This window comes from Siniperca chuatsi, linkage group LG21, assembly GCF_020085105.1.
Source record: "Siniperca chuatsi isolate FFG_IHB_CAS linkage group LG21, ASM2008510v1, whole genome shotgun sequence".
Classification (NCBI taxonomy): Eukaryota; Metazoa; Chordata; class Actinopteri; order Centrarchiformes; family Sinipercidae; genus Siniperca; species Siniperca chuatsi.
In genome coordinates this window covers 16,738,760-16,765,276 of record NC_058062.1, presented here as the reverse complement: position 1 = coordinate 16,765,276, position 26,517 = coordinate 16,738,760, and the positions used below count along the sequence as shown (strand labels likewise).

At 41.6% G+C, this 26,517-nt stretch overlaps 4 protein-coding genes across 15 annotated transcripts in view; 2 read left to right on the top strand and 2 right to left on the bottom strand.

The window, feature by feature from the left end:
• LOC122868597 (meiosis inhibitor protein 1) overlaps positions 1-674 on the bottom strand; it is a 59,167-nt gene extending 58,493 nt beyond the window's left edge. For 5 of the 10 annotated variants that reach the window (XR_006376151.1, XM_044180699.1, XM_044180706.1 and 2 more), the window contains exons 1-2: positions 587-674; positions 170-327 (exon numbers count right to left, since the gene is read on the bottom strand). Coding sequence is in view for 9 of the 10 variants with exons in the window: in XM_044180699.1 (XP_044036634.1) it covers positions 170-313 (144 nt within the window). In the remaining variant the exon portion in view is untranslated. Of the gene's footprint in view, positions 1-169; positions 328-493; positions 513-586 lie in introns of those variants that run through there. The other 5 variants (XM_044180704.1, XM_044180702.1, XM_044180705.1 and 2 more) reach the window with 4 other exon arrangements.
• On the top strand, positions 245-18,351 carry LOC122868601 (ankyrin repeat and fibronectin type-III domain-containing protein 1-like). 3 transcript variants are annotated; one of them, XM_044180715.1, is made up of 19 exons: positions 245-379; positions 5,461-5,884; positions 6,225-6,489; positions 6,620-6,820; positions 8,076-8,189; positions 8,586-8,683; positions 9,101-9,191; positions 9,847-9,954; positions 10,649-10,748; positions 11,204-11,333; positions 11,565-11,684; positions 11,930-12,036; positions 12,506-12,620; positions 12,931-13,097; positions 13,621-13,798; positions 14,039-14,201; positions 14,904-15,070; positions 15,422-15,626; positions 16,193-18,351. In XM_044180715.1, the coding sequence occupies exons 2-19, from the start codon at positions 5,723-5,725 to the stop codon at positions 16,942-16,944; spliced, it is 3,243 nt and encodes a 1,080-aa protein (XP_044036650.1). In that variant the 5' UTR covers positions 245-379; positions 5,461-5,722; the 3' UTR covers positions 16,945-18,351. The 3 variants fall into 3 exon arrangements, with proteins under 3 accessions (XP_044036650.1, XP_044036649.1, XP_044036651.1); XM_044180714.1 differs by lacking the exon at positions 245-379 and adding an exon at positions 3,140-3,327; XM_044180716.1 differs by lacking the exons at positions 245-379; positions 5,461-5,884 and having other exon boundaries at positions 6,356-6,489; positions 6,567-6,820.
• Positions 18,352-20,258: 1,907 nt separating this feature from the next.
• LOC122868615 (GTPase IMAP family member 7-like) lies at positions 20,259-23,357 on the top strand. The gene is made up of 2 exons (XM_044180748.1): positions 20,259-21,044; positions 21,355-23,357. The coding sequence occupies exons 1-2, from the start codon at positions 20,900-20,902 to the stop codon at positions 22,377-22,379; spliced, it is 1,170 nt and encodes a 389-aa protein (XP_044036683.1). The 5' UTR covers positions 20,259-20,899; the 3' UTR covers positions 22,380-23,357.
• kdelr3 (KDEL endoplasmic reticulum protein retention receptor 3) lies at positions 22,739-26,147 on the bottom strand. Its single transcript, XM_044180759.1, has 5 exons — positions 25,699-26,147; positions 25,127-25,227; positions 24,736-24,894; positions 24,204-24,456; positions 22,739-23,630 (listed from the first exon to the last, which is right to left on the bottom strand). Exons 1-5 carry the CDS (start codon positions 25,787-25,789, stop codon positions 23,587-23,589), a joined length of 648 nt encoding a protein of 215 aa, XP_044036694.1. The 5' UTR covers positions 25,790-26,147; the 3' UTR covers positions 22,739-23,586.
• Positions 26,148-26,517: the final 370 nt, after the last annotated feature.

Genomic DNA, 26,517 nt, shown 5'->3' with positions numbered 1-26,517 from the left:
ATACTTTCTGTTCAATCCTAAAAAGTGCCTAAGACAGCAAATGCTGAGGGATAACACAAACCTATCACTTAACATACACTATCCAGCCTATTAGTGGAAAGATTCATTTTGGTAGGTAGAAAGCTTCATATTCAAATAAGTCAAAACAAGTTTATCATATATTCCTCACGGCAATATCTTCACTCTCAATCATTTCAATTACACACGCCACACAGAGTAGCAGCCCGCCCCCGTCTGCAGGCCCCAGGCGGCCGCTCCATTTTGGGTCGTGTCTGAAGTGGATCTTGTCATAAATAATATCCCCGCTCGTCATTTTGGTCGTTCCACCTGTATAAAAATGTATAACATGGCTTATCAAATATCTTTGCAAGTCAGGCAGGTGAGTAAAAATAGCTAGCTATCGTTATTACACAGCTTGACTAATTGTAACGTTAACGCTAGCTAGCTAATTAGCAACTTGGCAACTTGTCCGTCATGCTCCTCGGAAACAAACCTAAGTTGCAGTCTACGTTTTCTTTTTTTAAGTTTTCTCTACAAGTATTGACAGCCATCACATAAATACGTTAATTCAATACAGTAAACTAACCATTAAACTAAAAACTTATGTAGCAGACAAAAATCCCTCCGACGTTACTGTTTAACTAACTTAGATGGTGTAAGGCGCAATTTTTTACGCCCTCTTTTTTTTTTTACATCAAAACTTTATTAAACAATATAATACATTAGTACAAAAACAAGTAGAATGGCAAAAAATACATAACATTTTTAACATTATGTTTATAAGACAAATAGTTTTAAAAAATACAGTCAAATGAATGTTAGTTCACAATTGCGAATAATTATATAGATATATAAGGAAAGGAATTCATTTATCCTTACACTTTCTCAAATGTATTTCTAAGAATTTTTTAAGTATTACTTTTTGCTGTTTGTAAGAGCAATACGTGAGCTCAGCCCAGTCAAAAAAAGAAAAAAAGTTTGGGTAAAATAAGAAAATTAACAACATATTTTAATGACTTACTCATTATTCAGTATTGGTACTATAGTACCAATGTTGAAGAGCAGTGAGCAACATTACTGGCACTGAAAACATCAGGGTTTAAATCACACCAAAGTTTCCAAATTGTTATTTCACACTGGAAAAAAATAAACAAATAGAGGGATTGCTAATAAAAGTTAGAGTAACATGGGGCTTTTATTCATTTTAAATATAAAAGAGAGACTGACATTTCATCAGTGTACACTAAATGATTGTTGATCTGATGTATTCTCAATTATTATGTAAACGACCTTTGGCAGTGATTGGGGCACAGGCTGTACAAACTTTACATGATCTTTTTTCACATACTTAAAACTTCTCATTGAAATACTGTATTTACACATTTACACTTTTTTTTAACCTGAATTGCCTGAACAGCTACTTAGGTCCCACATTTCTTCTCAAGGGTTTGTTGCTCAATTGTTATTTTTGCAGTAGTGCTTTCAAAAGTCACTAAAGCTCAAGGGTAGGCTGATATCTTATTTTTCAGCACAACGCATACATGATTATCTTCAAAAGAGAAGATATCACCATCAATTTATCCTTCAACTGATGTAATTGCTGAATAATATGCTGTAAGTGTATGGTGGGATGTTTTGAGTTTGTTTTGCAGTATCATTTAGCAGTGAAGGCCGCAATTTGGTTATCGCCATGACAACAAAAGACTCTGGGCAACTGAGCAACTATCTAATGATAGGAGTGTGGGGGCGAGTATCAAGCCACTACCAAAACTTCTCCTTAAACAGAGTTCACTGCACATCAAAGTAGTGCGTGACAGAAGGTGTAGCGACCTCAGCTCTGCCTCAGTGTGACCATCTGTTTCTGTATGACACTGTGCATGAGTATGCACGGTAGGCTAATCTCACATAGTTTCTCAGTGTGCAGTATGTGTTTGCTTTTTTTTAAATCTGCTGTGCTCCAGCAAACATATAGGAGGTATGGTGTACTATGTTAGGACTGTGTGCGCAGGAAGTGGTCAAAGCCTTGTTTGGCTGACTGAAAAGAGAAGCAGACCTCTGACAAGAAGGTGGAAAATATTTGTTACTAAAGTCTCCATTTATGCTTTGACAGGAGCTACATCCATCAGCCTCAGAGTTTTATTGGCCCCTGAGAGAGAGAGAGAAACCAACAGAGAAGGAGAGAGAGCCCTTCTACCTACTCAGATGGGAGCTGATGCATATTTGTCAACTTTATTTGACAACGATTTCACAACATAGACAATTCTTCGGGGGCCAATAAAGCACAGAGACAAATGGATTCATCTTCTGTCCAAGCATAAGTGGAGACTTAACATGCAAACATTTTTCACATCATTGCTTGGCCTTTGCTTTTCTCTCATTTAGCTTGATATATCTTGAACCACTTCCTGTGCAACCCCCCCCCCCACACACACACACAAAGATCAGTCTGTAGTCTGGAAAGATCATACAGTAATAGATTAAGAAACATGTTCTGCTGATTTTATTCCACCACCGAGTTACATACAGCAGCCATTACTGGGGGCGTTGAGCTATGCCCTAAATATAGCCCTATACCTTTTTCCAGTCACCAGCCAACACTGTTTCCAGTGACGACAACATGTACAGATCATGCAGTAGCAACAGCATTTTTAGATAACCTAAAGGTGATGATGACAAATATGCCTATCACTATGGCATGCATGGCTGCAGTGGAGACTGAAAAAAAAATTGCAGGACTGTGTTGTCTGCTTGGTAACATCAAGCTGCTTCACTGCTAAGAAACAACACATTCACTGTTAATATGACATTTACACAATTCAATCTCTTACTAAGACTATATACCCTATCATGCATTTCAGAAAGACATATAAAATCTGTAAACCATACTGTGGCTATAAAATCCTGTATCATATTATTATATAATATATAATAGTTAATATATCATTATTAGTAGTAGTAGTGAACCCCAATTGTCTACAAATATTATACTGAATCCTATCAGGTTACTTTATATATTAGACAACGCTGCTTTCAGTTATTCAAAAAAAGTTTGGTTCTGAGAAATTAAATTAGATAAAGTAGGAAAGAGCGCGGAAGCGCGCGCGAGCGAGCGCGCGCTTCCGCGCTTGTGTGAAGGACAAGCGGCAGTCCCTCACTCGGATGTAACGTTAAGGTGCGCTTCACCCTCAAAGGTGAAAACTCCTGAAGTCGGTACGATGGATTATGTCTGACCAACAGGCAGTCATTTATGACAAAAATAAAACATGTTGAAGCACCGGTGCATTGTTGGAGAAAAGGCCGATTAAAGTGAAAGTGTTACTACTTACGGTAAGAAATTAAAAACTCTTAACTAAATTTTACATAATGTTCATACTGGGCGAAGTTTTTTTTAACCTGTTGTTCAAACTATATTGACCTCATTGCTCCATTCGGTGCCACACTATTAACGATGGACGTATGATACTTTATGGTATTTTCTTCACGTGGTGTGCCCACAGTGGCTATTTTCTGACGCACACTTTTCACACTTTTTATCCTACAGTCTAGTAGACACATTAGTATTTGTATGACATTTCCTTTAATAGGATTACTATAGGATTACAATTATTCTAAAATGACAAAAATATATAGCTGATTTAAATACTTTTATAGCTTGTAGAACCTTTTATACCAACGTTTTGTGATGAGTTAGGCTGTAGTCTCTCATTAACTTGGCATGCTGAAACATTCATTGCCACTGTTCTGCTGTTCTTTGTTTAAGTATCATAATCTGTACATGGATTTTTATGTTGAATTTATTTTGCCTGTTGCAATTTGTGTCCCTAAATAATCTATAAGACACATATGCAGTGTGCAAAATGCATGTTTGGAGACAAAGTAAGAATTTTGATCCTGTATGACAACTCTTGAAGTTGAAGTCCTCTATGGTTTATTTATACAAATGAATGTACTGCATTAATTCCTGGGGGATTAGAAATATTAGTCATCAGAAGTTTCCATGCACAGCTGAATTTGTGAGCCACAGCATTTAGCATATAGACCAAACAGAATGCCTATTTGCAAATTTGCAGCCCACTCTGCATGTGGGCCACAGTACTAAGATAAAAAAAAAGCCAACATCACCACAACCTAAGTAACTGACATGCAACAATACCACAGTGAATTTATTGTGTCTCTCTGTTCCTTTCATCATCATAGTTTTTTTTTTAAGTTTTTAAGCACCTAACACTACCCTGCTCACATAACTGTTATTCTCTCAGCTGCAATACTTGCACAGTTTGCAAACACTTTTTTCTTCTCCCTGGTGTTTTGCCTTGTCTTGTCTTTGTACTGCCTCAAAAGAGGCAAATATTAAAGCTAATCTCCTATCTAAACTGTTCCATCAGCGCTTTCCATAACTGATGTAAGACATAATAAACAAACAGGGGGAAACCAATAACAATGGCTGGTATTACCCCTATAGAGTGGGCCTACCCCCGCATCCCCACATATAGACAGTGCAGGTACTGTGCAAGCCGGTGAGTCACACAGGTACAATGGTAATGTGTCGCTGAGAGATGTGGCGTCATTGTGGCCAGAGCGCTCATATTCTGTCCTCAGCTGGCACCAACCAGGGGAGTATTCACTTTCACACAAGGACAGTGGACTATTGAGCACAGCAGGACTCGACTTGATACAGATTAAATAAAAAAAACACTGAAATTTGAGGCTTTTCTATAGATGGGAAAGAGATGATGAGAGAGAGATGACAGAGTTTGAGTATCCCCCTTTTCCAAAAATGCTCTTCAGATCTGAATGCTTGAGGGGTGATGTAAACCGAAGTGACGTGAAAATCACTCCAAATTCAAAAGAGAAAGGAGAGAAAGAGGGAATGAGAAGAAAGACAAATGAAAGAGAAGACTTGCTGACTGAAGAGGAAGAAGGAAAAAACTATGCCAGACTGCATTTTGCTCAAAGTGTTGAAAAGAAAAAATTCTAGAACAGATTTTCAGGCACCAAAGTGACTGATTGTAATGATGAAAAGGCAATGGAATTGATAATGAACCATCATTACTGTCGTGGTGGTGATGGATTTTTATCTTCAAGCTGATGATATGAGGAGATTCATATTTATTATAAGGAAAGAATTTTGGCTCTTCTACATGAGATTGCTTTTCTTTAGTTAATTAGATTGATGGGTCAGTCACTTTGTGAGCTGAGAGACTCCGTTCAGAGTGAATAAAACCCATGTTTAAAAATAAATGCTTCAAGGCATTTTTCATCTACTGTGTACAGGCATTGTTAACTTTTATCCATTTATCCACCCCCACAACAGCACTACTCAGCTCAGCCTATACTCACCCCTCAAGTTGGCAGAAAATTGCCTTTACTGTAGAAGAATCTGTGTGAGCCTGACTGTATATTCTGTTTTTTCCCCTTCTTTTTATTTCTCACCTCATTCGCCGCTAAACACTCCTCTAGGTTTCTAATGACTTTCACCTTTTCTCATACTCTCCTCGTTCTCATCAAGGTCTCGTTTTTTCTGTTTCAAATGCCACTTTTCTCATCCTGTCTTCCCTCGCTATGGCTCTTAAGTTGGGGGTCCTAATCTTTCTTTCTATGAACTAATCAATCTGTCACACCGCTGACTATATCTTTATTCTCTTCAGCTATCCTCTCTTTTCCTGTTCTCCGTCTCCTTCTCCTCTCCTCTCTTTCTTCTTCTCCTCTCTTGTCACCTGTCATGTCTGTATCCATGAGGAACCCACCCCAGCGCCGCCGCTCAATGGGCCCAGTCTCGCCCAAACGCATCTATAGAAACCTGTCCGTCAGACTGAGGGGTGGAGAGTCATCGGTTGCCGGGGAAATGGACACACCCAAACACATCAGCAAGTCTGCAGATGCTGTAAGATATTTGTCTAAGTCATTTTGAGGGGAGGTCTTGTCGCTTTCCTGTCCTCTGGCTGGGTTTCTTTTTTAAATTATGAGATCTTATTTTGACATTACATGCTGACTCTGTGTCATTATGAATACATTATCCCAGTCGAGACTGCTGGTTTGATTTATGATTTGATTTATGTGTCCTGTATTACTGTCTCGTCCGCTGCCTCTTTCTTTGTACAGCAACTCCCTTCCCTCTACCTCATAAAATAAATCTCTCTTTTAGTATGAACTCTCTTCTTTTGTCTTTCTCCTCACCCGCCCACCCCCTACTGGCCCTGCACCCTCTCCCTGCTCCCCATTAGTACAAGACCCTGTGGGAGGCCGTGGAAAATGAGGACACTTTGGCTGTACAAAGCTTGCTGTCCAGAGACCACACCAACTGTGGAGGAGGAGGAAGCATGTGGGAGAGAGGAGAGAAGAAAGAGAAGGACTGGGAGAGAGAGAGGGAGAAGGGGGTGAACAGGGTGAGTGAACAAGGCCTGGTCCCCCTGGACGTTGCTGCCCTTACCCACAATTCCCCTCTGCTCCATGTGTTGACAAAGGCGGGAGCCAGACATAACCCTGTTTGTGAGTCTTATGTTTTAAAATATCAAAGGTAACATAAAAATTCTGCCTGGAGTGGATGGTTTTCAAATTGTATTCAGAATCTGTCCTTCCTCTTGCTCTCTCCGTCTTTCTCAACTGTATTTCCTCTCAGTGTGCCAACCAGCAGAGTGGGCACTTAAGCTGGATGCTCTGGTGGCACTGGCGGGTAAACAGGTGGAGGAGAGGAAGAAGGAGATATTGAGGAAGGTAGGGGCAGGGCCTCAGGCACAGGCTGACGTCCAGAGACATATCCACCTCTGGAGCCTCAGGCTGCAACTGTACTGCCGGATGAGACGGAACTTCCAAAAGACAGGTCAGTGGTCTTGGGTCAGTTTGTTGAACTGCAACTTGAGGACACAAACTAGGTCACAGGCCTATTTCTTTTCAGTCCTCACTCGCTAGAAATCCTGTTATTCTTGCATTTTTTCTGTCCTCTTCAAACTCAAAAGTCTCAGCAAGTCAGAGCTACTTTTTCCCAACTCCCCTCTACAAAGACACTCCATCTCTGCTAACAAGACCACAGTGATCAAGTATTCAGCCCAACTTTTTGCTTAAGTTTTACTGAATTCCTGTCTGGACTCTTGTAACTCAAGCTGGCCTCTTGAAAGTCTCCCTCCAGTCTGTTTCAACTCATCCAAAATTCAACAGACTGCTTTGTCATCATCCTTTACAAATTCTCCCATGCCCTACACTGCCTCCACTGGCTTCCAGTGGCTGCCTGTATCAAATTCAAAGCCTTGGTGGATATATGCACAGAAATCCACACTCGGAATACCTCCAATGGTTTGGTGCAACCTGTGTTCTGCTATATCGGGCCTCTTAGCTTTCCTTTCCCCGCACCATCCTGCCCAAGTCTCCGTCGTCCTGGCTCTCCCTCGGTTCAAACTCTCATATTTTCTTTAGAATTATGTGATGATGCCCCCTCTGTACTTACATTAATTGCTCTGTATAAACGTCTCTCCTTAGCTCTCATTTCATTTCTCTTTCAAACACTTCCAGTTCTCTTCCCTGACTGTTTTATGATCACAGCGTTATTCTAAGGGCAATAAGGCACCGGCTCTTCTTCTTGGTGCAGTGAAATTAAGCTTACTCTTATTGCAAATCTCTCTAGATAACAGTGTCAGCTAAGTGCTTCAAATGTAAAATATAAATGTGTTTTTGTCTGAGGCCTATGACTTAATCTATTCACTCCAGGGGCATTGCTTAGGTTACAGTTACATTTGATCACAATGCAGAAATTCATCTTTAACTGGGCTAGTGATGAGGTTACTGTTGTAATAGTAATATTGTGATAGTTTGCTGATTCCTGTAGGTAAACTTTTTTCAGTTGAGCTATGTATATGCAAGCAGGTCAGAGTGCAGGATCAGCTACAGAACAGCTGGTAGAGATTCAGTGTCTTGGAGCAAGGGGCGAACCTATACATTTTACTAGCAATGCGGGTTGGTTGGGTTGAGGGCCAAGATAATTCGAGATTCTTGTTGAAATACAAAACAAACTATATTTCATCATTTATTCTCAGAACTAAGTGCTCATTTTAAACATTGGTGTGACTGAATGTTTCACCCAGAGCTCCCTGGGCCTCCCAGTCACGTGTCCTTACTGGTGACCAGCACATCCTCTCTGTTTGTGGCAATCAAAGAGCCAGAAGGTGACACCATGGGGCTCATCACCCGCTACAGAGGTAGGTGGTGAATAACAAGACTTATAGATGATATATTATAGATGGAAGGATGGATAAATAGATGGGTGGATAGGGCAAATTAATAAAATAAGAGGCATGATCAAAACATGGACAGAGACACGTTGGATAAATAAAGGAATAATATAATCAATGTCTCACACATCATTTAGGCTGACAGGTATAAAAGCCTTATATTTATGGATCTAGTTTGGCTTCTCTATTTTTGCTACTTAGTTTTACAGCTGCATAAATGTCATACTTGCAGCCAAGAGTAGATTAAGCCCAGGTACAGCAAGTTCCCAAAAGTGTAAACACTCAAATCCTCAGCTCTCTCCTATGGGGGCTTTGAGTAAAGCCAGAGGATAATCTGTCAGTGAGATTGTTTTGTGTTCACAGTGGAATGGAGCACCTCAGCCAGCTTCAAACGCATCCTTGCCTCAGCCCAAGTTACGGAGACCAAGAACCCATCTCATAGTATCAAGGGACTCACATCAGTAAGTCATGCAGTACCCTCATACACTCATGCCAGCACACACACACACACACACACACACACACACACACACACACACACACACAGGCACACAGGCAAGCACCCATCAAGACATTTATAGATTCTGACTGAAAACACACACATAGTTAAATGGTTTAGGGACATGCAATCATCCATACACATGCAATACACACACATTAGCTCTAGACCTACACACAGACTGTATTTATTGCTCCCCAATCATCATCTACTGTGCTGAACCACTTCCTGTAAGAGAACACTTATCCCACTCAACTGCCTTACTTAACCAGATTAATTAATAATGAGAGCAATATGCGATTTCTTTGCCCTGGAATGGATGATTCATAAGGTTAATGCATGGTGATAATTTGGCGGTCTGGTGCTTCTCCAAATGCAGGGAGTGCATTACTTTGTAAGAGTGAGTGCCTACAATGTGAAGGGATGGGGCCCACCTCAGTGCTCTACTCCAGTCAGCGCTGCCCCCTCCAGTGAGTATACTGAACTGCAAACTTTGATGAATGTGGACTTACTACTTTAAAAAAGGCTCCATTATTTTTCTCTATATCCCAGAGTAATGAAATTACTTTGCTGACATCAAGCTTGATGTGAAAGAAGTGTAATCCACTCATGGCTAGTAGATTATTGAATTATTAAAATGTAGAGAATGCTGCTGTGGGTTTGAATTCGGCCCATAATCTTTCTTGCATAACCCCCCACCCCTACCCCCTCACCCCCGCTGCATCACTTGCTGTTACTTTCCACTTTATTCTGTGCAATGATGAAAACATTGCCACACAATGTGTTTGAAATGGATAATAAAGGCAAAATTTTTGTATTTAAATCCAAATATAAGTCAGAATACAACCGAAGTAGTGACATGAGTGATATCCAGCATGTTGCAGTGTCAGTTAGGTGACACAATTTAACTTCAACTTCATATCTAACTTAAAAGGAGGCATCATTTCAGCAGCTCAGAATGAATCAGCACACAGATAATCTCATGCAAGCGCTCTTGCCTCCTAATCACCAAGATAGGAAAAAGCAGCACTCAGGACTTGCCTGCAAATGAGTTCTTGATGTCTTGAATGATTTAACCTAATAGCATAAAAATGGAAGTTTGTTTCTCTATTTCTTCCTGTGCAGGTTGGAGAGAGTGCATCGGTGTGAAGTCACAGTTCAGAAATCATGAGGGCCTTGTGAGGAAACTGCTGGAAGATGCCAGAGAACCACATTACAGAGGCTACTGCATAGGTAACACCGGGTCTTTGGGGATATAACATTTGCATATGCAGTTGCTGTTTAGCAAGCATATATGAGTCCATAAAAACTACATGTATTTATCGCCACAGTATCACTATATTTTCTGTAACAGTGTTGAACAATGAAAAGAAAATACATATTAACCTTGTTTGCCAATTTGTATGTCCTTATATATACATATTTACCATTAAATGCAATAAAGCATAGTCACAATTTTACACTATTGCTTTTCTATTCAAATATATTACGTTTAACTCCTGGTAAACACTGTACCTTTGGTGGTTGCTTCATCATATACAAAAAAAAACTTGCAAAATCTACCCTCCTCTCTGCATAATGCCTCCTTCTAGCATGGCAGCATTGTGTGTTTTGCAATCAGTATTGCTTTTATTTTACATGTGCCACAGGTGTACATAGGCTTGTTTTCTGTTGTACTTTGAGATTCTCAAGTGTCATTGAAAAACATAAATTGTTATGATGTTTTGTGAGGATCTAATATGCTCACTTTACAGAATTGTATTCCTACTTTACACCATTTTATAGCACGTACTGCATGTATCAACTCTTTTCACTACAGAGAAAACCATTTCACCACCTTCACCCATTCAATTATCTTGTGCATGCACAGTGAATGTACTTTGGCAGATAAAGTAATTCTCATCCTGTCTGATCCTCCTCTCCACAGAGAGCTCAAAGCCCCAGAGTCCCAGCAAGCGTCTGTCTGTGTCTCGAGGCATCAAACAACTGTTCCAGTCCGCCACCAAGTTTGTTCGTCTCCTACAGAGGTAGCAGTCAATCTGTCTTACCTGTCCCATTGTGCCTTGAGGGTATGGGGAGTAACAGATTAAATGTGATGCGATTACAGCAGTGTAGACTACAAAGTACAAGTCCAAACTCTTATCTGTTACGGTTAGAGAAAAAGAACAGTAGGCACATTAAAGCTGCTGCAGCCTCACAATTAGAGAAGAGGTCTTTTGAACAGGATGATGTTTGAAATCACTGAACTGTGGCAAGTGGCACATGACTGATCAAGGCTTCTTGCTGCCACAAGCGTTCAGTGGACCACACTCACCACAGTAGCTAACAGTGGATAAACAGGGCAGCTCCTAAGTAGGAAAGGGTGTAACTACATGAATAGGAACCACAGAATTGCTTTTAAAAAGTGGTCGAACACTGCATAGATTATGCATTTTTTCTTAATTTAATGTTTATTTGATCTATCTCATATTGATGTCATTAGGGGCGTGTACTTGGCTACTGTGTTCTACCACAAGGAAAACATCCTGGTGACAGCTGAAGATCAAATCCCACTGATGGAGATCCAGTGCTGCTCAACCGCCATCACCCACGACTTTCTTTGGTTTGCAAAGGTGAACTGTCAGTAGAACACATGTACACTGTTGGAAACTTCATCCATTTGAATCCATTTGAAACACAGTCAATACATGTGTAGTCAGTGAATTGTTTTCGTAATCAAACACATAAGTCTTCTATTTTTTTTTTTTTTGATTCTACAAATGTAAATATTCTGAATGAAGGCTATTGAATTTTCTGTGTGAATTTCAATTTAAAATTGAATGTCTTTTTTTCTCTCCTTCTAGTTGTCCTGTGCATGGCAACAAGTGCCCTGGCTCCAGCAGGCCCTTTCCTCTGCTCATTCATCTCCCTCCTCCCTCCTTCAGAACAGGCACAACATTTTAAGAGCTGTTTCCCAGCTTCAAGTAGGTAGTTAAGCAGCTTACTCTGCATGATAAGAAGCATCAAAATGGGTTAATTGCTATTTTAATTACCTCTTAATATCTCTTAATATCTTCCTCCTACACTTCTTACTGGTGTCTCGCTTCCCTATCTCAGGCTACATGCCTGTACCCCCAGAACCTGTTTTTCACTGCATTAATCCCTAATATCCTCGTATTTATTCACCCTCATGTTTCTGTTTTACTTCTCCACTTTTCACTTCCTTCAGTCTTCCCTGGGAACAGTGGACCTGGGCCAGGTGTACTACGAACCTCTGAAAGACCGGCAGGGCAACGTCTTACTAGTGACTCTGAAGGAGTTCCCAAACCCTCCCAGGTGAGAAAGAGTCTTTTGTTACAATTAATTTTAATTAATTAATTTTTTACTTTTTCTTTTCCCCACAAACAGCACACAGCATCAAAGGAGGCTTTAACCTATCTTCTGTTTGAAGGACAGTCTCCAATTCACCACTCAGCTACTCACAGTCATGTTCCAAACATTTCCAATGAAACAAACATTTTCAGAATCTACCAGATTGAATTTTCAATCAATCTGCTAGACTTTATCAATCACCCAAATCAGAATCTCCCTGACCCAGGGAAGATAATAACCTAATCAGGGATCAGGCTGGGCTTACTTATCACAAATGCAGAATGATGTTTTCAGAATTTCCAGGCTGTCTGTTGGTTGATTGTGTTATACTAGCTGTGTTATACTAATGTGAATTAATCAAACTGAGGTTTTCATTGGTGATTCCATTTGGTTGCATTTCATTTTTGCCCTAATTTGTCTGCACCGCTCCCAGCCCTCCTGACCCTCCGCTCCACTGGATGCCCCTGGCCCGCCTGGAAAAGAACCGCAGCAGAACTCCTCTGCTGCCTGAGCCCACTGCTATGGACATGCTCTATGAGCAGCTCAAGGTGAACCTGGGTTTGTGTTTGTGTACAAGAGAGACACACAGAAAAAGTCTAACATCATGAACACACGCACTGATTGTATAGTGATTGAGTGTATTGACTTTCCTGACTTGATTATTGAGCCATGTTTTTCTCTCCTGTGCAACTCAAAAAACCCCCCAAAAATGCAAAGGAATTAGTTTAGCAAGCCCAAACCAAATTAGCTAATTAAAAACAAAATGAGACACGATAAAATATAAGGCATCTAAACATTACATCCTGTTAACACCTCTTAATGTCCCGAACACTGTACCTGTTTCTCTCTGTTCTCCAGGAGAAACTATCCTTCCACAGGCACAGCATTCAGTGGACCCAGCCGGGTCTATACGTAGGCATCCTGAAACTGTGCAGCTCAGTAGATCAGATCAGGGTCCTGGTACCTCAGAGGCTGCCCAATGTACTCTGCCACACACGGATCCGACACAATGCCCATGTGTCCAGGTAACACAGTTTGAACATGTGATATACAGGGCCAGGCAAATCACAAACTACACCGATTGGTTCAAAAGACCACAGCGGTCATTCTCTGTATTTTAGCTCAACAACAAATCATACTTTGTTGTTGCTGAGCATTCTCCAAAGCATACCATACCACACTTGCTGCTTTCAGGTGTTGTAGAAAATCCCAAATGCTTTTAAAAGGATATTTCAAAAGTGGTACTTCTTGGCAGTAGAAAGGATGCTGTTTGGTAGCTCAACTCTCAACTCTTGAATGTTGGACTTTCCCACAAGTCTTCACCAACAAGGTAGCTACCCCTATTTGCAACTTAAATCAATCCAAAGATATGCTTTGGAAAATGGTCTGCATGAACATAAAGTATATGCAATTAGTAGTTAATGGGCTACAACATGTAGAGCTACCGATATGATCCTTAGAGGTTTTTGTACCTTTATTGTCTCAGGAACTTACTTATTATGCCTTTTATAGCAATGTTTTGTTAACTGCATCATCATTGTCTGACAGAGAGGAGTGGGCATGGCTTCAGAGTCATGTTTACACCACAGCCAATGGCAGTGTTCAAAACCTGTTGAGCGGCGTGGACGAGAACTTGATGGAGAGCAGCGGGCTGGTGGACTTCGTCAGGTCTCTGAGAGCAGCAGTCACACATCTCCTGACAAAGCTCAACATCCCCCTCTACAGGGTAAAAATGGTTTCAAGCAGCCACCTTGAAATTCTCCTTTGTGAGCAATTATGTTACTAATTGTTTAGAAAGGAGAAGATTATTCCAAACCGGTTTAGTTTGTCTGTATTTCTACTATTTTATCATCACACTGGATTACTTTCTGGGTAAAACTAATGCAGGCATAAGTGAAATTCAGTTCAACACATAGTCTTTAACAGATTTTCAGAACATTTGGACATATTTTTGTGTCCGTGACAGGCGTATCAGTATGGTGTGTACACCCGGGAGCTGCTGCAGTTTGGAGACAAGCTGTCCATGCTGCTGCTGCTGCCTCCCAGTGAGGACTTCAGCTCCAGCTACTGGCCTCTGGTGGGGACCAAGGAGCCTGGGCTCACCATGCCCCTGCAGATCTTTGAGCTGGGTAGGTGGAGAACTATTGTTGCACAAGTACATAGATACGGGATCGCTCTCACAATAGTACCACAGTGTTTTTCAAGCAGTGCTGATGAGAGAGGGCCGACAAAAATGGGAGCTAAGCTATGCCACTGGCAGCAAGCATAAACCCCCCCCAAAAAAACTGATTCGTCATACTGGGACTACAGTGGACCTTGAGGTTAAGATAAAATACCTGTCAAGGTAACCTTCTCTTACTAAGAACAGCATGGTTTCCTGGAGCCCTTTGAAGTTAAGAAAAACAGAATCACCAAATAAGAACAAAGTGACAGAAGTCCTTTCATATGACATACATCTCATTAAGATCAATAAATATGTCTCTTCTTCAAAGGAACTAAAGGAAATCATTTTAAATAACCCCAAAAAATAAACCATTAAATGCATTTCAACCACTGCCAGTGTGATTGCAAAGTGTAATGTGTGTAAAGCACACTTTTGAAGATAAGTCATTTTCATTGTTTTTTCTTATCTAATTAGTCCTTTGATCCTCCTTTTCATCCACACTTTAGGATTTGTTTTTGGCTCTAATTTAAATCCATCTTTCCTTTTGACCCCTCTTGAAAGTTCCCACGCTAAAGGTATGATAAAGTGTGCTAATGAGTTCTGAGGCTTCTTCTCTCGGCTTTGATGTAGTAATTTGTCTTTCCTCTGAACTCTGGCTCATCACCAGTTCACTTCTGGACGTATGAACGGGACTTCCTGTCCCAGTACTGCCAGGCCTGGGTGAGGCTGGAGCTGGACACTCATCTGGCGCAGCAGGCTCTGCGGGAGGCGCTGGACACCAGGGAGGTGCGGGAAGCCCAAGAGCGACTGAACCACATCACTGAGCTTTCCCATGTAAGATCGTAAAAACAGAAATAAAAGTAGGATGAATACCTGAAAGAACTTACATACTGATCCACCTCAGTCACAGCTGATCTTAGTTGTGTCAAGGGTTTAAAATTCTCTTTTTATCTGCTTTTATTTTTATACATTTCTTCTTCTGTGATTAATATGGGTTTAATGAGGGAAGAAATAATGGTTTTTAATTGGAATCACCCATCAGTGTATCTGATTAAGTGTAGCAGCCTGAATATTTTGCATATTTATTATTTCACTTAAAGACCAATCACCAGGAGGACATTTGTTGTAGACATTATGAAATTATTTTCTGTTTCTCTGTTCCCATTTATTTTCCTGTTTCTTTAGCATCTGAATGTGGTGTGGAGGGGTGCCCGCTGGATTATGGACTGTCTACAGTGCGTTCGGTCCAAGCAGTGGGTGGGGGCGGTGCCTCTAGGCCTGGTGATGGGAGGAGACCCGCCGGCACGTCCTGATGGTGAGGAAGAGGAGGACAGTTTGACTGCCAGACTGTCATGGCCCCATCGGATACAAGCACAGAGAGCCATTACAGGTACAATGATGATGTGGGAGTAGACAAGCATGGATCAAATTATATTCTAGTACGGTCTTCAGGATTGAGACAGCCAGGTAAATAAAATTCTACAAGGTTAACGTAGTTTAATAATACAGTTACTCAGTTGCCACGTTTCAACATATTCAGCCCCATGGACCACATTTTAGGTTTATTTTGTGCAAATTCACTTAATTTAAAATTCTTTTCATCACCCCATTTTTAATAGATATTAAATATGCCATTTTGAACCGAAGGGAGATACTGTATTCTAAATATAAAACAATGCATGAGAGACACAGTATACAATTTCCCATTTGAGATAAGACTGCTGTAATAACAAGATGCTACTTTGGCACAGCGGTGCTTTGAGCTAAATGCTAACATCAGCGTGCTAACATGCTCACAATGACAATGCTAAACATGTTGATGTTTAGCATGTTTACCACGTTCACCATCTTAGTTTAGCGTGTTAGCTGCAGTACTGAATGACTGTAACTTGCTTCATCTTGAAGCTGCTATAATTTGAGGACTAACTTCTTTCTGTCTTCCCATTTCCCTTTCAGAGTGTTTAGTCAGTGTGACTGCACCAAACGTTGTCACCGCCGAGGTCTCCGCTCCAGCGGGAGTCATGGTTGTCCCTGAAGAGGACGAACTGGTGTTAACGGAGGGCGTGGCGAAGGGAGGATACCCTGTAGACATCGCCGCCCAATCAACTGTAGACTTGACAAGCATCGGCCCGTCAGAATTAGGATGTGCAAGCACTTTAATCAAATCTGGACTAGAGCCTGCTGCTGTTGGACAGTTGGAAATTGGGTATACAATTTTGGACGCACAGGAATCCAACAGCGGGGAACAGGACTTTCCTTCCAGCATCACCGAGGTAATCCGGCCAATGGAGATGGCAGAGTTGGTGGACATCTTGCCCACGCTGAGTCTTACTGAGGAGAAGACCCCCAGTGGCCTGTCCACACCATCAGTGATGGATATGCTAGAGAGCTTTGGACTGGGGATTGGTGAAAACAACTCATTCTTTGACTTCGAGAATTCAAGCTTGATCAATGGAGCCGGGTGTCTGTCACAGGCCAACTGTAACAGCAGCAGCAGTGTGAGAGAGACGCACTGTGAGAATACTGTGTTACAAGGACAAGACATGTCTGCCTCTCATGCCATGGTGAATGCCACAGGTGACGTGCCTGTTCTGAGCTGGGATTTTCCTCCAGAGGCTACAGAGTCTCAGCAGGTTCCCAGCAAGGGAGCATGCTTTCCAGTGAGAAACCATGTGGAGTGGGACAGACCCTCTAACAGCTCATCCTGATATCGACTCAAGTACCAGGCTGTTTCAAACTTGTATCAAGTTAAAACCAGTCAGTAGGCTGCAGCACAGTTGATTTACAGACAGAAAATCCAAGTTTCTAAGTGGCTTGGAAATGACATTTTTCTTGATTCCTGACTGTCGATCAGTGTCCACCTGCACAGTAAATATTAACTGGTGTGGAGGAAAATTCAAGCGACATCTAGATACTACTTCATCTAACACATCGTTACAACTGATCTAATGATGGATGTGGGAAATGAAAAAAAAAGACACCATAACTAGACATGATTTATGTCGTTTGCACGTTTCTGTTTAGTTTGTCTTTTCTATTGTTCAGTCTATCAGAGCTTCGTGTGTGGAAAAACTAAGCTATAGTAGGAGTTTTTATGACTTGAATATCCATCACTCACTACAGCACGAAGCAACACTGCTGCTTGTTGGAACTAGTAAACAAACTCATTAAATGCATACGATTCAGTAAAATGGAAGTGTTTGCTTTGCAGTCTATGAACAGCTGGTATACTGCACGTGTAATCGAATAGTTGTGGTTCTCTTTGGTTTACCTGTGTGCACTTTTGGCATTCCATAACAAAACAGTAGCAAGATTTATAATCCTGTTGATTATACATTAACCGCCGTGGGGCCCTACCAGTTCTGCCAATTCTGGTAGCCAAGTTCCGCTTCAGCTGAAACCTGGATATCTCATATATCTGAGAGAAAAAACCCAACTCAGACAGAGAAGTCTAAAGACAAAATGTGGCTGCTCGTGATGTCAACCTACGGTTGTGAGAAGGACGTAGAGGATGATTTCTTCTTTAGTTCCTTCAGTTAGTTTCAGTTATTTGCCTGCATTTACCTACTTAGTAGCATGCACAGTACAAAAAAATGTTTTCTGGGTCTCAGTTTGTTAAGGAAGCCATTCAAAGTTTGGTAGAGTGATGCCTTAAAGGGAATTACCACAGGAAGAATGGAGACTAAAGTGACTGCATAAAAGGCTGTGGAGAAATTTTAGGTGTGTGTGACGAGTGGCAAGTGAGGTGGTTTTCCTGGTTAAAACTCTCTGCTATAGTTTCTTTACAACAGACCTGTGACATTAAATGATAGGCAAACTGAACATACAACAATAAAATACAGTTGAGATAGAATAGATTGGAATAGCTTTTAGCTCAGTGCCTTTCAACACAAGTTAATATGGTTATTTTTACTGGGCTGTAAAAAAAAAACAACTTTGGATTTCATCTTGCATTGCCATAGTTTTGTATTATTAGGGAGGTATTATCTTTAGTAGGAATAAAATAAGTACCATTTAAACATTGGTCATTATGTATTAAAAAGTGTTACGTGAGTTCAAACTGCCCAAACTAATGTTGTTAAAAATCCCATTAAATACTGCCTGTGAGGCTTTCACATAGTGCTTTAGTATTCTGTGTTTCATTTTTGAGGTGGTTTGCATTTCCTGAATTTTTTATACTTCTTGTGTAAAAGGAAGGGACAAATCAATGTCTGTAACTTTTCAGTTCAACATTTTAAAATCCCTGCACCCCCATGGTACACTCCAGGTGTGTTTGCTTATTAGACCTAATTAGACCTCTTCTCAGGACTGTGTGGCAGTGGGAGTGTACAGACTGTGCTTGCTTGACATCCTCTCACTCTCTTAAGGCTCACAACATTTTTCATTCTTATTGGTACTTTGATAAACCTCCGGCAAATCCATCATAACTCAGTGTAATTTCAAGCCAAGTCTAATCAACCTGAATGACTGAAAACACCTGTGTGGTGTGCAAGGCTTTTAGGAAATGTAATTAAACTGGTTATTAATGAAGTATACACACAACAGAGTTTCACTGGAGATAAATGAATTGTCAAATCTCATCTGTATGATTAAATGAAAACACGGGGACATCTATTTTGGAGAATATTAGGTTTAACAACAATCTGCTTAGTGTTTTCTCCCTGCTGTGTTAGCAGTACTTAGTAGCATAAACAGAGTGGATGTACTCTGTAATAACTGTAACCCTGGATTTGTCTTCACGCTCAGTGGAATTCAAAGTTGACCTGAGTGGTTCAGAAACACGAGTGTCCACTGCCCTCCAGTGTGTCACAGTGAGGAACTGCAAAAATCTATTCAATTCGTGGCCAAAATTGCACAATTGGTATAGAATGGCACAAGTGTGTATGTTAACAAATCAACTCATCCTCCTGCACCCCTCTTGCTGCTCTCCGAATAATATGAAAAATAACTTTTTGTATTTGCAGTTTGTCTTTCAAAAATAATTTACATAATGAATTTAACTAAACCAGCAGCTGTCTTAATAGCAGCTGTTAAGAATCATGAGTGTTCGCTACCATCTACTGGTCACATATAGGTACTGCAACACAACGTTACATTTGTGGCTAACACACAGCGTTAATATCGGCATAATAACCTTAAATATAAATATGTAGAAGTCATTACAGTGTGATATTACAAATAACAGTAACATTAATGAAGGGCTGTTTCCCTAACGGGTGACTCTCGAGGGAGAGCTCCACCTAGCATCAAGGCTAGAGGTTTTACAGCCCCCCAGTGGTCACCGTGTGGAACTGCAATATATTAAATTGGTAAAAGTAACGTCAATGCAGACAAGAAAGCACACCAACACATCCGGTACTTACTTTCAAAATAAAGTTACCAAACTGACGCATTCAAACAGTCTAATGATTTTTCTCAAGTGGTCAACCGTCATCTCCACCTAGCGTCAATACACACTACAGAGTATCGAGGGACCTCCACAACGTTGCAAGTCGAGGGTCACGTAGATGCAGATGGGGGCAGGTGAAGGGACCCGTAGTCTACTTTTCGGTAATATTGGTAACTGTGCTAAAGTTATTATAGTGTACGGTGGAGAAGGTGGAGAAGCTTGCTAGGGCATGGATGTATAAAGAGAACTGGATACAGCGTCAGAAGCGGGGCTCCATTCGTTCCTATGAAAGCTTTTTTTTATTATTTATTTATTTTTTTCCTATGAAAGCTTCTCAGTGGCGCGTGAAGCCAAAAAAGTTCGACTTCCCGGTATAAAATTACCCGGATCTTCTTATAGCTTCCGCATTGTTTTCTATGGGAAAAAGTCTCGTGGGGCCAGTGTGCGTCACGAGACGGACCCGGAAGTTGTAATTCCACGGTTTGGCCGCTAGGTCAAATTGGCTTCAAAGCCCAGCGAACTTCCTGGGGGCTGAGATGTGGGGGCTTGGTGCAGAGTGGTGACCCTCGACCTGCACGTTTTAGCGGTTGTGTATATTTTATAATAAACACGATTATTTCATGATTATCTCTATCACTTCTTTCTCGTTGCTTCATTTTGGTTACTGTATTATGTACCACTAGAAATAAAAAAAAGGTTGATTGATTATCTAAAATTGATAAATTAATTTCTGATTGTGTCCGTTTGGTCACTGTATTTTGAAAGTATTCACGGGAAAACCTAATTACTATCATCACTGCATTGATGCTAGTTTGACTAATGTGTTGCAGTTCATAACTGTGACCACTAGAGGGCACTGATCACCTTCTTACAGTGAAAGAGAATAACATTAATTAATAACATTAGCATAGTTAGCTAAATTACCGAAAAGTAGCTATAAATGTTCAAGATCCTAGACTGTAAATATATACTCTATATTATAGCTCTGTGAATGTCCTGTCCACCCCCTTAAACCGTTGGACAGAATATTAGAAATACAGCTGTCTGTTTTATTTCAGTGGTTTTGACTGAAAATGTTAGTTTGGAACTGTCTGTCTTGACCAGAGACTATTTAGAACTGCCCTCCAGTGGTCACAGTATTGGCGGTCGCTCTATAACAGTAGTCTTCACTACATGATAACTTTACTACGGCGTTACAATGTCAGGGCTTTGTAGCTCCTCTCTGCTCTTACACGGACTGCAGCTGCACTGATGCTCCCTGCGGTTTGGTGGTAATGAAAGCAAGAGGACGTCCCAGTCGCAACGGAAACATCCGTCTCCTGTATTTTCGGTCACCGAGAAACCGGCAGGACGAATTCAGGCTTTATTGTAGTTTTCCTGTTAGGATGTCGTCTTCTGAAAATGCTGCGTCACATGAAGGTATGTCGATTACTGTTGTCACAGCAAGTTGGGTGATCAGGGCAGCAGCATCGTGCCATTTACTGTAGGCTACTATCCACATACAAAACAATAATAGCCATTTAAAATATCATAAATGCTATATAAAATCAAACAACCTAGTCCATAACACATTCATCTGCTCAAATATGATCTTAAATCTTAAATGTTCCCTAGAAAATGATGTTTTTTTTTTTTTTTTGGAATATCTGCTTTAACTATGCTAGATGTAACTTATACTTATGTGAAATGCTAATAATATACATGTGCTATGACTGTCATTTTGCCACAGTCTGTGAAGCATCACTCCCTACATCAGAGGCTGATGAACCCCTGAGGATTGTTCTGCTGGGGAGGACGGGAACAGGCAGAAGCTCCTCAGGCAACACCATCCTGGGCAAGTCTGCCTTCTGGGTCGACGTCTCCCCCTGTTCTGTCACCACACAGTGCAAGAGACAGACTTGGACAGTAGACGGGCGGAGTGTCTCTGTGATTGACACTCCAGGTTTCTTCCACACACACCTGTCCCCTCAGGAGGTCATGGCAGAGGTGGGACGGTGTGTTGTCCTGTCCTCTCCGGGACCCCACGCCTTCTTGGTGACGCTGCAGCCCGGCAGGCTCACCCAGGAGGAGAGGGATGCCTTAGAGTGGATCAAGGCTACGTTTGGGCCTGGAGCCATCAGGTTTACCATGGTGTTGTTCACCTGGGGAGACCAGCTGCAGGGCAAACGCATCGAGGACTTCCTGGAAGAGAGCGTTGAGCTGTCGGAATTTGTCAGCAGCTGCCATGGGGGGTATCACGTCTTTGATAATAGTGAACAGGACAAGAAGTTGTGCTCACAACAGGTCGTACAGCTTCTGAAGAAGATAGACAAGATTGTGGCCAACAATGGAGGCGGTTGCTATAGCAACGAGATGTTCAAGGAGGCTGAGAGGGTCATCAGAAAGGCACAAGAGAGGATTCTGGGAGAAAGAGGACACAAGGTGGAGTCCCTTCAGAGGGAGGCTGAAGACAATCAGGAGCAGGGACCAGAGTTAGAGAGGAGGAGGGAGGAAGAAGAGGCCAGGAAAAGGGCAGAGAGGCTTTTCTGGAGCGAGCTGGTGACTGCGCTGGGGAAAGGTGCAGCAGAGGGGGCGGGGATCATGGGGAAAGACAAAGGGAAAGGGAAAGCTGTGAAGACGGTGAAGGTGATGGAGAAGGCAGCGGCTCTGGCAGCGTCGCCGCTCTCCATCAGTTCAGCTGCAAAAGCGGTGGGAGGAGCTGTGAGAGAAGGAAGTAAGGTGTTATATAAACACAGAAAAACTTTCCTGCACTGAGGGATGCTTGACTCTGACTGTGGTCGACGCAGAGGTGATGATGTGTGAAAGAAAAAGTCACTTAGCTGCTTGTCCATCATACATCTAATGCTATTCGTCTGTTTAACATCAGCACAATGCACCAACACTTTCACACCATACTGTTAAATTAAAAATGCGTGTGTGTGAGAGAGAATTGACATGTTATAATAAATGTAATGTCATTAAAAAAATTATGTGCAATTCAACTTGATGTGAAACTAAAACATTTGTAAGTGTCAAAAAATAGCCTTTTACAGAAATTCAACATGCTCTAATGCCATTTCCCCATTTTTATCCCTGACGCAACAAAGACAGTTCAGTCAAGGAAACCACCCAGGAAAGATAAAAACTTTTCTTTAACTAGAACATTGCAGCAGATATCTGTTCCATCATTGGCTTCTTTCGAGACATGACAAAATGTTTTGCCCATTTTTCTCCCGTGAAGAAATACATTGATATAAAAAAAGACAAGGCCATTAAGAGGAAATACAAAAAACATACTTGGCAATTAGGATAAAAATGTTTGCACATAATACAGTAAGATATTCAGGGAGTGTCTAACACTACAGAACCAAAGAGGAAGACGCTTTGTGGAAGATTACAGAGTACAAATTTACTAAATATTTATCATTACGGTAAATCAACAGGCAAGACATTGCACATGTTTAACAGTTTGTCAAACATGTGGCGGTGATTGGATAAAGTGTAGGAACCTTTGACATGAAACTCTGAGCACTCTTACAGCTTTAACACAGGAAAACAGTGGATCTGTATCTGTACTGTGGAAACTGAAGCTACATACAGTAACAGTCTCCCGAGCCAGAGTCTCTCTCAGAACCTACAAGGGAAAGTAAAGACAAATACATAGTTTCCATAGTGTTACTCTCTTGCATGACTCTTCCACGTGCACATCAGGGACACATTTCCAGTGTCACATTTGCATCTTATGAAGACAAACCCCCCCCCCCAAAAAAAACCCAAACACACGTATGCATACACACTTGCAAACATACAGACTCACACACAAAGTAATCAATCAGAAAATCCTTTTCTAGAGGTCTACAGAAAGATGTCAGACCATTAGTCCCATTGCTAAATGCATGTTACAGTTGAAGGGCAAGGACTGTGTTCAGATGCTGAACTGTAGCAGGCACCGATGGGCGGCTGAACGGCACAGACGTCTGTTTTAAACCGGCATCGGCAGGCTCATCTTTCCTCTTCCTCGAAGCACTGCAGACAGGCAGAGGACGAAGAGGGGGAACGAAGCATGACATGAGAAGAGAGTCTGATTTTGAAACCACAAAATTCTACTTTTCCAAACACTATTCCCCCAGTCACCTAACCAGATTTGTACTCTTTGCTTTAACTGCTGCCATTAAGGATATCCTCCTCAACGGGAAACGTCTTGGTCATTTATCAAAGAAAAATACCAAAAGTTTGCAAGTTCACATATACTAAATTTAGATTTAGCTGCACTTCCTCTGTTTTATATAATTAAAAAAATGTTTGGCTAGGAAAGACAAAAATGTGGGCCCTGGTAAAATTATAATGAGCATTTGTCATACCATAGATGAGATGATTGATCCATTACTCAAGAAAAGTCAAAACACCTGTTAATTGCAGTTCTATAGATTAGGACTATAAACACAACAATGATACGACTATGAATAATAATTTATTATGTAAACAAATAAAAATTCTGGCATGGGCTAAAAGGCCTCTCCCGCTGATCTAAAGAGACCAAGTCTCCACAGCCAATCGTTTTTATACTAAATCATCCCCTTTGCAACAGTCTCGACTCACCCCTTGTGACGTAAAGGTAGAAGAAATCGCAGTAGAAAATGGTCTGCACGACGCCGGACACCACGGCGATCTGATCGAAGAAGCCCTCGGTGTGGTAACGCCACACCCAGTTGGCTATGTAGAGGGCTCGGTAGAGGCCAAGGAAGAACAGGTAGTGGGTGGTGATGGACTCCGCCTCGCCGGTCTTGGTGATCATGAAGAGCTGCGGCATTATGGCCACCGCCTCCAGGAAGATGGAGAAGGTCCACAGGATCTGGATGGAATCAGCAGGAGGGAGACACATGAGTTCTGCTGAAGTTAAACTCTTAAACTCATGAGTTAAAAGTACAAATGAAGAGAGGTGTATTGTTTGGGGCGGCCTTTATATGCATATATACATATACATTAATAAAAACTGAACTTAAACTGACCATAAGTCCCTCAAGCTGCATGTTCATAAGCCCTGAGTGATGTTATGACACAAGAGTTTTTCAAACTTTTCTACACCCGGACCCAAAAGTGTTTTGAAGATACTGTCTGGGTGCTTATTTACCTCCATTGGGGTGAAAGCATAGTTTTCCAGGAAGGACAGCCCGATGACTGGCACCAACAGGAACTCCACACGGAAAGTGTCGTTCTCAGAGTCGTACGTGTTCCTGAAGCGCATGTAGGTCAGGTACACGGTAGCATAGGACAGAGCCAGGAACACCACCTGAGAGCAGAGTCGAACATCAATCATTGGCCATGAAAATCCATGTAAACGCTGTGAAACACTGTTAAGAAGTAAGACATGCAAACTGCCAGTGGTTGCAGGTCTAACTGACTGCCGCCCGCTTACTGCATATGTGTGTGTGAACCTGGATTGAGATGTATGAGCTGGTGCATGTGTGTGTGCACGCGTGTCACAGTATGTGTGAAACCTGTGTGTGATCCTACACTCTTACCTTCATGACCGTGTTGTAAGGAGAAATGAAGACCGTGAACAAGTCAAGGTACCTGGTGGTGAAGACAAGTGCAAACAGCACCTGGGACTTCCCAGAGACGCCTACAGAGATATAAATAAATAAAATAAAACCAGTTTAATCACTGTCTAATGTGCAGTCGAGAGCAGCTGACTCTCTGGTCACAGATATGATGAGAAGAAAATGTTGTATTTCCCCCAATTTTTTAATTTAGCAGCAAAAGAAGAGAGCTGCACTGCAGCTTTAGTTTGCTTTAAAGATGCAGGCTGCTGTATAATAGGTGGAGCGGGCAGCAGATTGGTTTGTTAACATTGCCACGTCGCGTCCACTCCTGCAGAACTACTCAGCATAATGCAAACACCCTCCATAATGCACGGATATCTACAAAAACGTCTCACTCTGTATTTGCGACCACTGGGTTCGCGTCTGTATCTCCATACTGTACAACTGCGTGCATACTGCTGTGGTGAGGCTGTGCGATCACACCAGTCTCCAGTTAAGTTAAAGTGCAGTGATGTCAGTGTCAGTGTCAGCCATAGACTGTATCCGCCTACCAGCACAGGATCTGGACTTCCATATCTTCAGTAACAGGATAATGATAGCCACCAGATGTGACACGTCACCCGCCAGACGGAACACGTTCATGTTGTTAACTTTCCGCTTCAATAACAAAACCTTGATACGACTCCTCACAGGCCTTCCACGTCCTCAGGAGACAGGGCAGGGTGGTTCAGACACAAGAAGCAAAACACGCTCTGAGAGTGCAAAAATAAATAAATAAATGAAAAGAAGAGTTAAAAAGCTAAAAGATAAATAAGCTGCACAGAGAAGCGTGTCCGGCTGCTCGTTGGTTCGGTATTTAGACGCATGTAGATGCAGCGATATGATGTCTTCTGAGTCCGCTCCCAGACTCTGCTGTGTCTGCAGTGGTCCGAGAGGAAAGTTTCTTCAGGGGAGGTGACGTGGCTGACAGCTGGCACAGCAGGACTCAGCGTCAAGCTCGCCTCGATCAAACATCTGTATCCGGTTCCGGTTCCGGTTTTTCAAGGTAAAATTCGCACTGGTCAACACGCGGTCTTATTTTGAGAGTTAACCAATATCATATATATTAAGTTGATTAAGTTCATGATTAAGTTCGTGATTAAGTTAATCAAGTATACAACATTGGTGAATATTGTCAGGCGATTCGTTATTTTAAATGATGTCACCGTTTTGTAAGGCAAAATCCCGTATTTTCCGGTGTTGCTTGACTTTCTCTGGCCAACTTGATGCAAATGCGACGACTGGCCGCTGCACGGCTGTGTTGTGGGCCATCCTCAAGAAGTACAGCCCTTAGAAAAACAGCAGATGGCGATATGCTGCAGGCAATAAGG